Here is an 18,839-nt window from a genome sequence, read left to right as displayed (position 1 = left end):
GGGATTTAAATAGTGGCTTATCTACTAGACTCGCCACAAAAAAAGTCCCATGATGAAGCTATAAGTGTACTGTGATTCGAACCTTGTTGAAAAATATGATAGAAACAAATGATAATTTTTCTCAAATATTGTTTGCTGCAATACGTATTTATACTTATGTACTTTAATGTATCACTTTATTGTGTATTCCACTGAAAAGTGTGTTGTTTTCTAATTAAACTAAATCAGGGCCAACATATTAAAATATCCAACTTACAATTATTATTAGTGTAAGTTTAGAATTAAATGTAAATATAGGATAAGTTGTTGTGATAATAAAACGCCACGCTCAGTTAAAGAAGTTTTTCTTATGAATAAATAACCATACTAGTATACAAAAGCATTTTTTTTTTAATTTTCCCTTTTATACAAAACATGAGTGAGTCAACACTGTTGCCAGCAGTCAAAATCAGTTTATAAAACAAAACATTCGACACTTAAATAAGGACTAGTCAAAACAACATAAGTAATTTAAAAAATAAGATTTAGAGCCGATTTTTCAATCCTTGGTTAAAATTTATCCGTCCAGTAAACTATTACACGAACATATTAAAATGTCACCTGTAAACTGTCAAATACGGACAATTACAATACATTTTTGAAATGGTAGTTTAATACGTTATTCGATGAATAAGTTTTAACCAAAAAAATCAGCCCTTAATAAGATACTGGCAATACTTGACACAAGAATAAATCGGATATTTTTAATCTACGTTATAATAATATGATAGATATAATATTTATACATAGATAACAGAAATGATAGTATGATGCAAAAATTGGAATCTCCCTTACTTATAATAATATATTTGTAAAATTTAATTCATTTCGCAAATACAAAAGCCATAATTTATAGAAAATATTCATCGCGATAAATCTTATTGTCGATTGATAGACTTTTCCTTGAGACAATTCGATCGCTATTTATATAGATGCATATATTTTCCATATAATATTAACCATAGACAAGTTATGTATTTAGTATATTCTTATACATTTAGTGTTTATTTCTCGTACAATATAACATAATTGTGTTCTTTATATTTTATCGTAATTTGAATTGTATATCATTCAAACATATTTCTCAATAATCGTATATTACTTAGTGAAAACTACAAAATTTTGCGCTAACAAATCAACAGATGTATACAGTCGAAAAATCTCGATATTTGTATTATATTAGAAATAATTATTTAAAGTTTATTTATTAGCATAAACTGCTCGTATAAAAATAATACGTAATTATTCATAATACAAAACAAACACAAGGTTTTATTTTTTGCTATTTATTCGTGTATTCAAGGAAAAAAACAACATACCAACAACTGTCAAACAAAACCACAGATATACTTTTAGTGTTGCCACACAATAAAATACAATATTACTTTGAAGTCTCTTATCAAATTTTCTTTTTTTTTTAATTTGGATGTAAAAAATAATTATCTCCCGCGGAAACTTTACGAACCAAAATTGTGTTGCTATTCAAAAAATAAAAACAAACGTCCATTAAATATTTATGATTATTTATTATCTATTTATTCCGAAGTCATCCCCTTATGTATAACAAATGACAATTCCTAAGGAACACAGCCAAATATTAAGAGGTTGACCACAATTATTTACTCAAGCTATTTCTAAATACAATAAATTAAGATTTAAAATTGATTTTTTCAGTCTATCTATTTTAATGATTCTTAATCTATATTTCATAAGTGTATTCATTATCTGTACATGAAACCATAGAGAAATATAAACTCAAAATTTAAAACCGTCAAACTCATAGTTATTAATAATTTTAACCCAAAATTTTACTTGATGTTTCTTACCATTGTGGTTGTTAAATAAATTTTATTTTATATTTGTTACATTTTTCGTAATTTCTTGGATGTGTAGAGTATTATGGAATTTTAATATCTTTAAAGTTTAAACTATTTACCGTTTTTATTCAAATATCAATTACTTTATTAAATTACGTATTTATATTTTTAAAATCTCTTATCGTAAGATATTTTAATCGAAGTTTAAGACTAACTGTGGAGTTAAATGTTATATATTTTTTGTTTACGACATTATTATTTACTACATAAAATAGTTAAAAAACGATTTAAAATTTCTATAATTCATCAGTTATAGTTATTATTACTTCAAATTTTTAAAGGTAAATTTTACATTTTCTATTTATCTCTTTTTAATTACCTACGTCAAATGTGAATTTAGATAATTAACTTATACAAAGGATCATGTACTTATGAAAGAGAGTTTACTTCTTCCACCATAACTCATAAATGCGTAAACCGATTTTGATGAATTTTTAAATTCGTTAGTTTATTATGTCAATTATTTGATTTTGCCTTGATTTAGAATAAATTTAAGCATGAAGTTATTTAAAATCTGCTTTCTTAAAGAATGGATGATTGACTCATGACATCCAACATCATCTAAAAATGAACCTTCTTTAAATTAAATCACAAGTTTATTATTCACATTGTCAATTATTTATTTATCATAATAATTGATTAAAACTGAAAGTTATTGTTTATCGAATTTAAAATGAAGTTTAGTTCTCTACATCATCCGACATTAGAGAAAAAATGTGATAAAACATTTTTTTTTTTTAATAGCACAGATTTCATAATCCATAATCTATAATATAATTTATAGTATTTTTATATTTTATTACTGTTCAAATACACGAAGGAAGTATTGGCACATCGCGGTTAACTGAAAAATTATATTATCTTTAAAAATACCACAATTTCGACATTCTAAAAAAATATTGCTTTAATTTTGACTACCCTCTAAAGTAAAAAAAAAATTCTCTAATCTATAAAAATCGATCAATTTTAAGCAACTGAAAAATTCACAAACAATTCGAATAAGACTAGTACCCTTCCAAATATATTTTACACACCAACAAAAAAGTACCAAAAAGGTTTTTACTACGAATAATTAAAAAAAAAATCAAAAACTTCCCCCAAAAACTTAATTCAATTTTAATACCACGAATAATTTCGAAAAAATCAAAAACTACCCCCAAAAAATTAATTCAATTTTAAAACTACGATGTGCCAACCCTACACCACTACCGCCTATAAAACTCGTAACACTCGTAGAACAAGGGTCAGGCCTCCTCACTCACTTTCCTTTCTTCCTGACTCTCTTTCTGACTCTCCTCCTGACTCTCCTTGTCTTCTTTCTTTTTTTCTTCTTTAGAGTCGGTGGATATAGAACTGGATGTTAAACTGTTCGGTTGGGACACTTCTCTACTGGGCGGATCTTGCGAACTCCTGTCTTTTTCCTTTGAATCTGAAAACGGGTTAAATAATAGTTTAAAAAAACTAAAAAAACACGCTTTTTATAGAAACCGAACTAAAAAATGGAATAATTTTATCAAATTAGTGTATTGTCAAATGTCCTCAATAAATCTACAAAGTTTGAACGAAATCTGGCCGTTTAAAGTGGGTCAAAATCGCACCCAAAGAAGTCGGTTACAAACAAACAAACATACAGGTGAAGCTAATATAAAGCGTGTAAAAAGAAATATTTTGTCGTTAATTGACATCGGTTTTTAATGATCTTACCACAAAATTTATACACAGTCTAACTTTAAACCAGGGATCTGTCACTTTAATAGATGTCTATGTGAAATACGACAAAACCAGATTAAAGGGAACCCACGCTTAAAGTTAAACCCTGTCTTAAGTTTTTTGTGGTAAGACAGTAATTTTTTTATATTTCTCGATATTTATTTAAAAGCGACATGAACAAATTTTAATATTTATCGCCAAGAAACTGTTAGACAAAAATATTTTAAGCTTATAAGAGTTTGCATAACAGGAATTTCATCTTTCGACAATTCGATTAAGATCCGAACGTTTATAAGAATGACAGGAGATCAAAAACTTTAAACACATTCTTTCATCTATATATGTATATCAAAACTAGCTGCTCCGCGCGGTTTCACCCCCGTGGCTCCACCCCTTGTTGGTCGTAGCGTGATGATATATAGCCTATAACCTTCCTCGATAAATGGGCTATCTAACACCGAAATAATTTTTCAAATCGGACCAGTAGTTCCCGAGATTAGCGCGTTCAAACAAACAAACAAACAAACTCTTCAGCTTTATAATATTAGTATAGATTAAACGTTTTCCTTGGTCACGGCATCACGCGTGAACGGGTGGACCGATTTAGATAATTCTTTTTTTATTATATTCCTTGAAGTACGAGGATGGTTCTTATGTAGAGAAAACGTAAATATGTACCACGGGCGAAGCCGGGGCGGACCGCTAGTATATCATAATTATAGAAGTGAGAATCTAATGCGGTTGTACCATATACATACCATATTATAGAGTTTAAAGCAACAAAGGCAATTATTGTACTTAATTCTTTTATTTACTCTGTACGGGCCCTACAACCCCGTACAGCGGTGATTCTCTATTTTATCTACATGACTATTAATTTTCCACGTTTAATTAAAAATTATTAATAATATATAGGTATTAAAAACTACGTGCTAAATCACCACATATTAAAAAATCACAACGAACTTAAAACACTGTATAACAAATTCATTAAATATCTAACCAAATTTGTTGTTATCTTGAAGATAATTTATAGAGACTACACTAAATACAAATTAATCTAATTACTAATACATAAAATTTATCGAAACATAACTTCCCACGAACTATTTAAAAATTACCTTTACCCAATCTACAAAAAACCCAAAAAAATATTGAAAACCTTGTCAAGTCTGTTTGCACCATACTACCATTTCGTGTGGACAAAGCATTATTGGCGCGAATTTAACCACCTCAGGTATGACTTGATCCGGTCTATCTTTAATAGATCTAGAAAATTTATTAAATTACTTGTCCCCCGCGGTTTCACCCGCATTGCTGCGCTCCTGTTGGTCTTATCGTGATGATATATAGCCTATAGCCTTCCTCGATAAATGGTCTATCTAACAGTGAAAGAATTTTTCAAATCAGACCAGTAGTTCCTGAGTTAAGCGCGTGTAAACAAACAAACTCTTCATCTTTATGATATTAAGTATATATTATAATATTGAACAAATATAGTATTAAGAGAGAATATCCTGTAAAGTTTTATCTCAGTATTAGTCAAAAATAATATTAATTTGGCGGTAATGATTGTTTAAAAAATTCTAATTATTAAAACTTGTAGCATGAATTTTGAGCTTTACTTTCAATTTCATATTTGTTTTTTTTTTGTTTGCAAGATTCTCAGGAACTCCTCGTTCTAATTATAGCATTGTTTTTTTGTACTAAATAGTCAATTTATCGAGAAAGACAAAAATAGTCTATATAACGCTATGTCCAATAGAAGCGGAGCAGGAGGAAACATTTTACAAAAATGGGATACACATTTCAAGATCTTACAACTTCTAGCTAGAAGTTTTTATTTTATTTTATAAATTTCGCAAGGTAATAAAAATTTAGATAAAAATTAAGGAGCCATGAGTGAAGTCCCATGTAGTGGGGTAAGGGGCAGATGCATTGTACATCTGTTTCACTGATCGATTTTCTTTAGAGACAAGTACATGATCAACCTTCTGTGTCCTACCAGACAGAGACGTTTTTTCTTCGTCTCCACCGGGAATCGAACCCAGGACCCCTCGGTGCTACGCTCACGCGTCAACCACTGTACCAAAGAGTCTTTAAGTATAATATATACATATAAAAATCCCTAAAGAAATTAAGAAAATCAATCAGAATAATAATAATAATATATTAAAAAGCAGTGTGCAAATAAGCATGCGGGGATAAGCTGAACAAAAATTTTCAAAGAAAAAAGATATCTATCTATCTATCTTATATAGATATTTATCTTTTTCTTACCCGCGCCATGTGTAGCCGGCCAGGGTTTCCTCACGAACATGTTTTCGACGATCCTGTCGATGTTATCCTTTTCAGTTGAATTCACCGCTCTGAAATTTTAAATGGAAAAATTATTATCTCTTTCTCTTTTTATGAAATACTAGCTTACTACTGTGGCCTTACTCATGTGGCAAACCACTGTACTATGATGTGATGCCATATTTTTACAAAAAATAACCTATTTTGAAAATTCTATAATCTATTTCAGTTTTTGAGACCTCGTTTTGCGTAGAACGCACCACATGTTATTACAAAAAAACACACCAGTTTTTTCACACTATAGGTAACTATTGTGTATTATGTTAACTGTAGATCATATTTACTATGTGGGTAATGAAATAAAATCGGTCTTGATTATATCTAGGTGTATGTTCATTCCCGTATTTAGTATAATTTCTTATTTCTAATCGTATAAATATCATATTTGGCACCGAGGATGGCGTTACGTTCCTACAACCCTATTTGAACATTAAAGAATTTAACAGTGCTTGCAGCCGGCTCTATCGAATTATAAGACGTTAAATGTGTGTACCCACTTGTCGGGCCGCATGAGACGTTAAGGGTGTGTACCCACCTGTCGGGCCGCATGAGACGTTAAGGGTGTGTACCCACCTGTCGGGCCGCATGAGACGTTAAGGGTGTGTACCCACCTGTCGGGCCGCATGAGACGTTAAGGGTGTGTACCCACCTGTCGGGCCGCATGAGACGTTAAGGGTGTGTACCCACCTGTCGGGCCGCATGAGACGTTAAGGGTGTGTACCCACCTGTCGGGCCGCATGAGACGTTAAGGGTGTGTACCCACCTGTCGGGCCGCATGAGACGTTAAGGGTGTGTACCCACCTGTCGGGCCGCATGAGACGTTAAGGGTGTGTACCCACCTGTCGGGCCGCATGAGACGTTAAGGGTGTGTACCCACCTGTCGGGCCGCATGAGACGTTAAGGGTGTGTACCCACCTGTCGGGCCGCATGAGACGTTAAGGGTGTGTACCCACCTGTCGGGCCGCACGGGCCGGTCGGGCCGCACGATGGGTATGGCGGCGGTGGGGCGGCGCGGGGGGCGCGGGGGCGCCTCTTGCTCCGCACACGTGTAGTACGTCACAGCCCCGGGCGGGGCACCCTGTGGGGGTACATTATATTTTAGCCACAAAGATATAAAATAAATCGTTTCAGACACAAAAATGAATATAAAAAAGACGGGTTGCACTCCGGGAGTGCCGGCAGAAGTGAAAACTTGATTATTAACGTTCAGCATGTTTGATATTTTGGAATGGTATCCGTCTTACGCATGGAATATAAGGGCTTAAAAAAAAACATCCGTCTTACGCTTTTTCGATCAGGCCACGTGTCCTGACGCGAGTTTAAAATTTTATACCCAACGCCGCTAAAGAAGTTTTCACTTCAAAAAGACGGGTTGCACTCCGGGAGAAGTGAAAACTTAATTATTAACGTTGAGCATGTTTGATATCCATCCGTCTTACGCTTTTTCAATCAGGTCACGTGTCCTGACGCGAGTTTAAGATTTCATACCCAACGCCGCTAAAGAAGTTTTCACTTCAAAATACAAGTAATACATGTAAGCGTTAATAAGGGCCGGCGCAGATATTATAGCGAAGCGCAGCGCATTGCCACGAAACATGACACATCACCCGCACGGGCATGCACTAGATTGTGCTCACTCGACACACTCATCGTCATTCGTTTTGCAATATTTCGAGAGATACACATGTTTTTCACATTATTGAATAATTCTGTGTAGACATTACTAAGTGGGCGGGGCCTGTCCATAAAGTACAATATTATTTGTATGACATTTTAACCTAAACAATACAAAACTTCATAGGCGTGAAGCTGTCAAAAAGCAAATAATATAATGGACAGAGTATAAGTAATATAATAAGAGACTTACAAAATCAGAAAGGTTAATTAAATTAGTCCTAATGAGTAATTACCTAATTATCATTAAATCTGATAATTAACGCTACATCCCAGAGACATAATTTAACGGTTCATAACTTAATGACAACTTTAAGTATCCGTAGGGCGGAGTAACGTCAAATCATTGTATCGAATAGACGTCGATAAACAGTGAGTGTAGCCACACTTGAAAAAAAGTTATTAGTAAAAAACTTTATTTAAATACATTGAAAGCATATCTATATATAAATGAAATAAATTAAAATAATTTATTTTACCATTCGTTTTTAGTGACAAAGCAAATCTATTTTCATATAAATAATATAAAGCAACCGGACTTTTTTTTTCCGGTATCACTTATTGCCAACTGTCAATGTTGTCAAGTTTATTTAAGGTTATGTGGTGTAAACTTTGCTTGGATTGTGTTGTTGTGTTTCACCCGACAAGAAGTTTTTCGCGTTATAAAGTTGAATTACAGCTTTATCATAATATATATCATGGTAAGTAAACTCAACTCAAACTCAAACATTTATTTATTCAATTAGACTTCTTCTAGAAGCACTTTTGAAACGTCATTACATATTTTTAACATTTACCACCGATTCGGAAAGCAGTATCTACGGAGAAGAACCGGCAAGAAACTCCATAGTTGCTCTTTTTAATCATGTCAGTTTTATAATTTAATTTTACAAAATACATAGTATGTAATATCATATATTATCGTAATATGCCAAAGAACTGTCCTGTGGTTTTTACGCGACAACCCTACATGGGTTTTTATCGTCCATATATTCCTTAATACTGTAACTATCGTTATAAGTACATTAGTGAATCTATCATATTGTGCAGTTAAACGACACAAACTTCGGTTCATATATTTGTTTCTTTTTAGGAGTCTCAAACAAAAACACCACGCAGTAGAGTAGCCAACTTCACTGCCGATGAAAAAGCTTTATTGGCACGATTGGTTAAAAAAAGACCAGAAGATAAGAAAAATGATGCAGTAATCAAAACCACAAGAGAACAAGTGCGTAGGCCTATAAAGTATATTCGGAGAGAGGCTGTAATGAGACTACGAAATTTAGAAAATAAGAAAAAGATGAAAATACAAATATTAAAAACACAGGTACTTAACTATGGATAGTGGATACCAATAATCAATGTAATGGTTTATAACTTTATTTTTTTTTATTTACAGCCAGACTAGGTTTCCGCCCGCGGCTTCGCCCGCACAGTCAAAGAAAAACCCGCATAGTTCGCGTTCCCGTGGGATTTCCGGGATTGCGTCATTTACCCGGGATAAAAAGTAGCCTATGTCCTTTCTCGGGTATCAAAATATCTCCATACCAAATTTCATGCAAATTGGTTCAGTAGTTTAGGCGTGATTGAGTAACAGACAGACAGACAGAGTTACTTTCGCATTTATAATATGTATTAAGTTAGTATGGATTAACTTATTTACCATTTCTTTGCAGTTGAAAGCTGAACAAATAAAAAAAAGGATAGCGTTGATACAGGAAGAGAGAAACAAATGTTTATTAGAAAAAGCGAAAAAAGAATTAGAGGAAGTGAAGAAATCAGTTGCAAAACATGTTGTAAATGATTGATTTGATTAGTCGGTACAAGAATTAAAATAAAAGTATTATTGTTTATTTTATGGATTTTTATTTATTAAAAAAAAATCTATACTAATATTATAAAGCTAAAGACTTTGTTTGTTTGTTTGTTTGTTTGAACGCGCTAATCTCAGGAACTACTGGTCCGATTTGAAAAATTCTTTAGGTGTTAGATAGCCATTTATAGCATTTATCGAGGAAGGCTATAGGCTATGTATAATAACGCTAAGACCACCAGGAGTGGAGTACTGCGGGTAAAACCGCAGGGCACAGCTAGTATTAACATAAATCACCAAAGATTAATAAGAGAATAAAACTATTGCTGTTAGAGTTTTGACTAATTGGTACAACATCATCATTTTGAATATGTCTTCGCTTCGTATTTTTTTGATGCAAATATGTAATAATTTTATTTTAATTTTATTTGAATCTCTGTCATCATCGTTAATGAATGTTTATAATTTATATTAATTTAAAATTCAACAAGCACTCTAAAATTTAGTTAATGTAACTATTCGCATGCCAGCTGTGACTGGCGAATTGTGTAGAACAAGTTCTCTCATAACACCATTGTATTACCACTTTTCTTGCGAATAAATTCATTTCATTTCATTTTAAATCGTCTACTAATAATGCAATGTTATGCAATGTTGCACATGCACCTTGATACCCATTCCCACTTGATGAATTCAGTTCTCATTCAATCAGATCACCGTTATCCTTAAAACCAGGTGAGTTTGAGTTTGACTTATAGAACGTTAATTCAATGAAAAAAAAAATTTGAATAGTCTCAATTTTTCCTCCAAATTATTTCACTCTATACATGGTTAATGAAAATTAGCGCGCAAGAGCAACTTTTGTCTCCGCAACTATTTTGTCTCTCCCATCAACTCTATGGGCTAGTAAGAAAGTGCGCGCACGTAGCGACGCAACTCCCCATAGAGTTTTACATACATACATATTTAACATTTTTTAAGCTATTGCATAGCTTCTATCGTGGGCCTTGAGCGCGGGGACCGAATCCAGAAATTCCGTAACGAAAAACCTCACGCTCCCCACGGGGACGGGCGCGGAGGTGTGGCTTGAAGGCATAACATGTAATAGCTTTACCGCTACAGTCCCCTAGTGACACACGTCTTTTTCTAATCACTGATAAGAACTGTAAAACATTTTAATGACAAAAGACAGTCCCAATCAAGAACCGCCTCCTTTTTAACCGACTTTAAAAAATCACTAAGCACTTAGTATTAAGCCCGTGCACCGACATCAAACCTATTTAAAAACAGCACATCTAAATAATATGTAGTAATTAATAATATCAAATCTTTTTTATTTTTTACTTTTCCGTTTTTGAAGTCGGTTGCTTTTAACGTAGTTATTTTTATTTTTTTAAAGTCGAACCATCCATACTAATATTATAAATGCGAAAGTAACTCTGTCTGTCTGTCGGTTACTCAATCACGCCTTAACTACTGAACCAATTTGCATGAAATTTGATATAGATATATTTTGACACCCGAGAAAGGACATTTACTTTTTACCCCATAGGATAGGTTTTATCCCGGAAATCCCACGGGAACGGGATGCGGGGTTTTTTCTTTGACTGCGGGCGAAGCCGCGGGTGGAAAGCTAGTAATAAACAAACAAAAAGACTCACATAATTATGGTGTGGATACATTTGGTGCGGATATTGCGGAGGCTGGAACATCGCACCACCAAACACCGGCGGGTTGCCGCTTTGCTAGAAAAAGCATTTTATTTACTAAATTGTTGCTTAAATCCTAATGAATGTTTATTGATTAAAATTTAATAAATTATATACTAGAACTTTCCTCGAGAAAAACGCTGTCTATTGGTGAAAAAAGAATGAAAATCAGTGGAATCGTTTTTCAGTTTATCGCGAATAGACAGACAGATGTCGCGGAGGATTGCGTTTTATAATTCGTAGTAATAATGATTAGTGAATATGTACATACTATAAAATTTGTTTGACTCGTTTATCTCTAAAAATGCACTGATTTTCTTTGACAAAAACTTTATTACCTATGCAATATAATATAAAAACAAAAGAATCGATTTGTTGCCTCGTTTGTAATAGACAGTTGTAGAGATAATACCTAAAATATCATCAAGTCCATTACAAATACTTAGTTTTTCAAAAATTCATCTACCTACATATTATAATAAAACAAATATAAATATACAATACTCACTTGCATATACTGTGCGGGCATCATGGCGGGCGGTGCGTATCCCTGCGCGGCTTGCATCTGACCTGGAACTGCACCTTATTTGTATTAGAATAGTGTTTATATTAGTATGTTCAAGAAATTGGAAAATAAACTTAAAAAATGGTTGTTTGTAAAGTAGGTTTACGAGATGTTTACGTGATAACATAATGCAGTGGCAGCGCTCGAGATGAGACGGGAGATCGGTCCGTCTCTCTCTCGTTATACCTGCGATCGCGCTCGTGAGGTTTTGGTGTGACACAAGTTTCTGAACATGTCACCCGATTAAAACGACTTTATAAACGTTATCACGTCAAAATAACTTCAACTTGTGAGTATGAGCATAGAGAAAATAGGAAAAATGCGAAGAAATTGAACCTTATTGGTATGATCATAGAGTTTAAATTAGAGTGCAAAACAAGATATCGACCTAAACTTATCATCATTGAGTATATTTATACTTATGATAACAGGGACAGTAAAAAGAGAAAATTTACTTTATATAGTATCCGAGTAAAATAAAATTAATAAAACACAATATGTGAAATTTTTATTTTTAAGCACGTTGGCAGACAGCCTTACAGAAAAAAAAGACGGGTTGCACTCCGGGAGTGCCGGCAGAAGTGAAAACTTGATTATTAACGTTGAGCATGTTTGATATTTCGGAATGGCATCCGTCTTACGCTTTTTCGATCAGGTCACATGTCCTGACGCGAGTTTAATGGTGGGTACACACGTACGTACTTGCTAGTCGAGCAAGTCTCTTCGAACAAAGCTATAGCACAGACATGCTTGAACTCGCGTCTACACGTAAAAGCTTGCGCGAAGATCATGTTCAGTGTGCGTTGAAACTCTTCGAGCAATGGACGATACGTTGTTGTGTTTGGTGGGAATCGCCTGCTACATTAGAGAGTTAATTTTTTTTATCACTTTATTTCTGTCAATGTTTGGTTCCACCATTTTGCATAATAAAATTAAACGATCATACGCAGCGTTTCTTTTACCCTTGTCGCTGTACTCTTTTAACGTTGTTTTCCATAAACACTCTTCTTCTCGATACATGTTTATAAATTGTTCCACAAAATCACGAGTAAACGCTCGAAAGTCCGACATTTCAGCTGCGTACGCACAACCTTTTCGATTAATCACTCGCTCACGAGTTCACGACTGACATGCTCGAAGTCGCAGCTACACGTACAAACAAGATTGCTTCGAACATCGAGCAAAAATTATGGAGGTTTGAATCTTGCTCGAATCGAAGTTGTTGGATTGAAATGGTTGGCTTCGAGCATTTGTCTTGAGACTTGCATGGTACACACGTTCGTACTTGCTCGAGATCGAGCAAGTTTATCGAGCATGTGCGTACGTGTGTACCCACTATAAGATTTTATACCCATTACAGAAAAAGTGCTCAACGCCGCTAAAGAAGTTTTCACTTTAAAAACATTGACTGAGCTTTAAATAAGAAAATAAAACATCGCTATAAATCTTATCAAATCTCATACTTCAACCTTGATACAAACATTATTTTCTACATATTTTCCTCTATTTTGAACACCATAATATATGTTACCTATATTATGCGGTTGCGGCATATTGTGCATGTTGTGATGCGCGTGCGACACTATTTGTTGCTGCTCCATCATGCCGAGACGTACTTGCTGGAAATTATACACATTTTATATTTGAAGTGAAACTTCTTAATCGGGGTTGGACAAAAATTTAGTGTAACATTTTTGCGTTACGCCGTACGCGTGACATTTTTGCGTTACGCCATACTCGTGACATTTTTAAGGTCATAAAGACGTTTCACTTCTTACGTGTGTACTCTAGTACACGCATACATTTTTTTTTAACTAGCTGTGCCCTGCGTTTTTACCCGCAGTGCTCCACTACTGTCGGTGTTAGTGTGATGATATATAGCCTTCCTCGATAAATGGGCTATCTAACACCGATGCGTCAATTCATCATGTTAAACATATTTTTTCGTTCATACTACAAACAATTAGATTCACAATATCCTAATAAAAAGTAAAAAAATGTCTGAACGACGTTGTACAGAACATCCATTGGAATTACAACCTTATTTCGTGGCAGTAACGTTCAAATTCTATAGCATATGAAAACACTGCCGTATACACGAGTAGGCAGAGTTATGTTTCCGACAATTTTTGACTAGATGTTTAATGTACGTCAATGATTACATACGATTTTATAGACATTTTAAACAAAATCTAAGACATATAAATATTATGACATATGTAATAATTAATTAATTGAATACCTGATGCATCATTTGCTGCGGATGTATTTGTGGAACGGGGCTACCCTGGTGCTGGTTGTTGGTTTGATTCCCGCCTGCTACAAACTCTGCGAATAAAAAAATATCAATTTACAATTAATGTTTCCCTTCTTTCTTCTTTTCTGTCTCTCTTTACCAATAATTTGTTGCTAATGTTATTCGTATTGCTTTACTATCTGGTATTACTTCTAATCACTATGTTTGTAATTATATCTACACTAATATTATAAAGATGGAGAGTATTTTTGTTTGAACACGATGTTAGATAGCCCATATGCCCATAAAATGATTACATATTATATCATCATGCTAAGACCAACAGGAGCGGAGCCACGCGGGTGAAACCGCGAGGCGCAGTTAGTTATCCTGAATAATACAACTTGCTACATATCCAAAATTTTCATTATTATTAAATACTTTTTCAATTTATCCATTGCTGCTATTAGTGTCGATGTTAAAATAAAACTAATCAACTCACCACCATGATGTCTGTACTGTTGGTTCTGTTGCGGCGGCTGTTGAGTCTGTTGCTGTGGCTGTGGCGGTTGTTGTTGCTGTGGCTGTTGTTGTTGCTGTGGCTGTTGTTGCTGTGGCTGAGGTTGTTGCTGTGGCTGAGGCTGTTGTTGTTGCGGTTGTTGCGGCGAATATGACTCGGTTAGCGGACGCTGTCGTAAACTGCTGTAACGCTTGCTACCGCCGCGGGCTTCTGGACCTATATATGAACATTATTTTATTGTATTATACATTTTAATTTTAACAATAGGTAGGTAATATTTGTTTAAAATATGCTTTGATTTTAATTACTAATATTTATTTAAAATTGCTTGAACATAAAATTATTTATCTAGCCTTTTAAAATAGATATGAAAAAAAAACACTTTTAACCGGCTGTTTGTTCCGTTGATGTTATTGTTTTAAAGCTTGTTGTTTTGACAATAACTGGGTATTGCTACGCTGTGTTACTCGAACATGATCTAATCAACTACTATAAAATTATACATCTCACAAATTAAAAATCTCACCACTAGCAGGTTGTTGTTGTTGGCTCTGTTGTTTCTGTTGTATCTGTTGTGTCGCTTGTTGTTTCTGTACACTACTCGGCGGACTCTGCGTGAGATAGAACGGACTATACATACGATTATGTTGGAAACTTTTGCTATTGCTGTTACTTTTTAGCTAATTATTTAATAACTTAAATATTAAACGGAAGAAGATATATTATGAAGAGGGGGTAGTTTTAAAAAAGTATTGCAAGTTGAATTGTAATTCATAAACACGGGTAAACGGTACAAAAATGGTGGTCCACAAAGTCAGAATTTATGTATTTTTATTTTCCGACAATTGCTGGGGTAAATTTGGTCATTTGATTTTGTACGGCATCTGTGTCATACTATTTCTATACTGCTTTTAATCCATTATTCCGCAACGCCATACAAAAATCATGGAGACAAGGGGAAAAAATCTCTACCTGTACTTTCGAATTCTCATCTGCACTCAGTTGGACAGCTTACAAGTGACGTCATAGTGCTGAATCTTATTATTTTATGCTCTTATATCGTTCTAGATAGGTCACCTGGTGGTTCAAATGACCCATAATTTTTTCAACATGGGCCTGTAGTCTAAATGTGGCGTTTTTCACCAATACTTTACAGACTTATGTATAAAAGAATTATGCTATAATTTGGACTGAACAAATGATACTGAAAAATCATTTAAATAATCTTGAGACTTCAAGACAAGATCACTTGTGTAATAACAACTCTATTAATACTACATACACATAGTATACCAATATAAAAAAGACGTGTGTCACTCGGGGACTGCCGCGGTAAAGCTATTGCATGCTATGCCTTCAAGCCACACCTCCGCGCCCGTCCCCGTGGGGAGCGTGAGGTTTTTTCGATACGGAATTTCACGATTCGGTCCCCGCACTCAAGGCCCGCGATAGAAGCTATGCAATAGCTTAAAAATTAATCAAATTATAATACAAACCTGTGGGGCAGGTTTCTTTTTACCCAACTCAGTTGGTACCGGTCTCTGTTGAGCCACTGCATTCACTTTTCTCTGAGGCTGCGGCGCTCCTTGACTGTAAATAACATAAAATTCAATATAAATATATAAATTTAATTATATTTGGGCAGTTGACAGGTTCCAAAAAAACATTATGCAGAATACTGCAATAATAATTCATAAACATACAGACAGAAAATAAAAACCTTGGTGTCACCATTGAATAATACGCCGATTTATCATCTGTACTATAAGATTATTATGAAGCTGAATAGTTTGTTTGTTTGTTTGAACGCGCTAATCTCAGGAACTACTAGTCTGATTTGAAAAATTCTTTCGGTGTTAGATAGTCCAATTATCGAGAAAGGCATAGGCTATATGCTAAGACCAACAGAAGCGGAGCCACGCGGGTGAAACCGCGGGGCTCAGCTAGTAATACATAAAACGCAAAAGTGACTGAATAACTGACTGATGAACACACAACCACTATTGGACCAATTGCACTAAAATTTGTCATTCAGATGAGAATTCAGAAGGAGATAAAATAGGGCAGAAAGTTTTGACCATGAAAATTTTACCCACGCGGGGGAAACTACGGAGTACAGGTAATCATATTTTTAAAAAACATTTACAACATAAATCACTTACTTATTATTAACAACCGTAGTTGTAATAGTGAGATTCTCGAGCGGCGGCATCTTATCCATTTTATCCTTAACGGGCTTGCTTTTAACCGCAACTGTTTTTGGTTTAGTCTTCGCTTTAATGGACGCGTTCCTTCGTAATTGTGAACCATTTTCTGATGATTCGTTGGACGCTGGCTGAGATTTGGAACGGGGACGTGGGGCTCGTGGTTTTCTACTGAAATTTTAAAATATATAATTAGTAATTCATCTCAATGGATATGAAACATTTTGTCATTGATTGCAATAGTGCAACGATGGAAAGCGGTCTGTGTTGAATTTCATATTTAGTTTTATAGCATTCAAATGCTTTATAATGTTTTCTATTCTATAAAATAAATATCTAAATTTTCTATAAAACAAAATATTATTAATTGGACAAGAAAATTTTCTCATTATAAATTTCTAGGACTACCCGCATTCGGTACCTCGTTTAAATAATTTCACCAACTACCCACAATCCGCGTCTCATTTACAATATCTCCAACTACCCGCGTCTCATTCACAATATGTCCAACTACCCGCACTTGCGCGGTATATAAGCGACTCACCCGGGCCGGTTGGCCGCAGTGAGGTCGGGGAAGTCGGAGGGGCTGGGCGGCTTCTTGTGCGCCGCCTGCAGCGCCTGCCGCCGGTACGCCTCCTCGTCCTCCCACGTGCGAGTGTACTTGTTCGGCCCGCGGCTGCGAAATGGATAAAAAATATATAAACATCAGTAAAAACACATTTTTGAATACGAAAAAAAAGTATAAAAAAGAAACAGATTGTTTTAATACGAAAATGAACCCATCACAAAGTATAAAGGCCTATTCAAACAGGAGAGTTATCCGCTACTACCGTAGGTAACGGTAACCCGATGTATACGCGATTAGAGTCTCTGTTATATACTATGTAAGAGACTTTATCGCGTACTTACCTATTCGGGATAACTCTAAGGTTTGAATAGGCCGTCCGGCTTCTACATATCATAACGTGAAAATGAAAAATCGGAATGAATATAAGCACACTTCATCCTGGCTACCTTTTTATTTTATTTATTATAATTGCTACATTTATCAAACGTTCTCTATAGACGAACCTAATCAAAATAAACCTGCCTCTATAAAACGTAAGAAAAAATAAACTATATAAGAAATCTATTTTTAAGTGCGCCCTATGATTAAAATCGTGCCACTAACGCAATATATAGAAATATGCAATTTACAATAAAAAATTAATATCTCTAATACATCAGCTAGTATTATTATGCAAAGAAATAATTTAAGCATGAAATGAATGCAATTTCACCTATATAAATAAAGCCGGGGAAAGAACTGCGATTATTACATTTTTTTATGTCAATAAATATATTTTATTTAAAAAAATGGCAACTGAAAATCAATGTAGCAATAATTAGTTTCTAATCCGTGAACAAATTCGTGCCCAAATAAATCTTATTAACAAAACATGCATTTTATAACAAAAAATAATTTTTAAATATTAAAAAATATTATGTAAACATGCAAACAGATAACCATTTAACTGACCGCCATTTTCTCGACCTTTATGTAGGTAATGCGTGAAAAAGTGTTAATTTTTTATTAAATAAAAATAAATAAACAAACATCCATTATACTGCTTTGTTGAAAATGAAATGATCAATGATAGAAATAGTAAAAATAACTTTAATATTATTTTTTTATCAAATTATGAGGTTATACATAGAACGATAATTCTTTGATTTATACGTAAAATTATTATTTACAAATTGTTTTATTTATTCACAAATTTCAATAAAAAATAATAACCAGCTTCTGTGTTTTTTTCTAATTCTCATTTAATTCAATAATATTTCGTAAAAAAAATTAAACAAAAAATGTGTTAATCTGTCTATCTACATACCCGTAACGCCTGTTTCGTCTCGCGTGCGGCGGCGCGTCTTCATTTCGTATGTCATACCCGTATATGGCAACCAACTCGTCACGGGATTTTGGCGCCTGTAAACATATTTATAATTATTTGTTTTATTTTGGCGCCTGTAAACACATTTATAATTATTTGTTTTATTTTGGCGCCTGTAAACACATTTATAATTATTTTTTTTTTTATACACATGATCATTATCTTCTGGACTTATTCTCATGAAATCATATGTCCTGTTG

The 18,839-nt window shown here is 34.0% G+C and overlaps 1 protein-coding gene across 1 annotated transcript in view; it reads right to left on the bottom strand.

Annotated features, from left to right (window-relative positions):
• Positions 1-2,441: 2,441 nt before the first annotated feature.
• The window catches only part of LOC149897448 (uncharacterized), a 24,308-nt gene continuing 7,910 nt past the window's right edge, over positions 2,442-18,839 (bottom strand). Inside the window, exons 5-17 of the mRNA XM_090116443.1 lie at positions 18,580-18,674; positions 17,250-17,381; positions 16,664-16,876; positions 15,998-16,091; positions 15,028-15,112; positions 14,484-14,717; positions 13,988-14,073; positions 13,277-13,364; positions 11,689-11,756; positions 11,133-11,216; positions 6,938-7,062; positions 5,907-5,995; positions 2,442-3,345 (exon numbers count right to left, since the gene is read on the bottom strand). Coding sequence (XP_089972569.1) covers positions 3,161-3,345; positions 5,907-5,995; positions 6,938-7,062; positions 11,133-11,216; positions 11,689-11,756; positions 13,277-13,364; positions 13,988-14,073; positions 14,484-14,717; positions 15,028-15,112; positions 15,998-16,091; positions 16,664-16,876; positions 17,250-17,381; positions 18,580-18,674 — 1,578 coding nt within the window. The 3' untranslated portion in view covers positions 2,442-3,160. The remainder of the gene's footprint in view (positions 3,346-5,906; positions 5,996-6,937; positions 7,063-11,132; positions 11,217-11,688; positions 11,757-13,276; positions 13,365-13,987; positions 14,074-14,483; positions 14,718-15,027; positions 15,113-15,997; positions 16,092-16,663; positions 16,877-17,249; positions 17,382-18,579; positions 18,675-18,839) is intronic.

The sequence above is a fragment of the Colias eurytheme genome, chromosome 25, assembly GCF_061535395.1.
Source record: "Colias eurytheme isolate Ceu_HAF_F1 chromosome 25, ilColEury1 Martin Lab GWU primary, whole genome shotgun sequence".
Lineage (NCBI taxonomy): Eukaryota > Metazoa > Arthropoda > Insecta > Lepidoptera > Pieridae > Colias > Colias eurytheme.
Note: the sequence above shows the minus strand (reverse complement) of the source record. Positions and strands in the feature narration are given on the sequence as shown.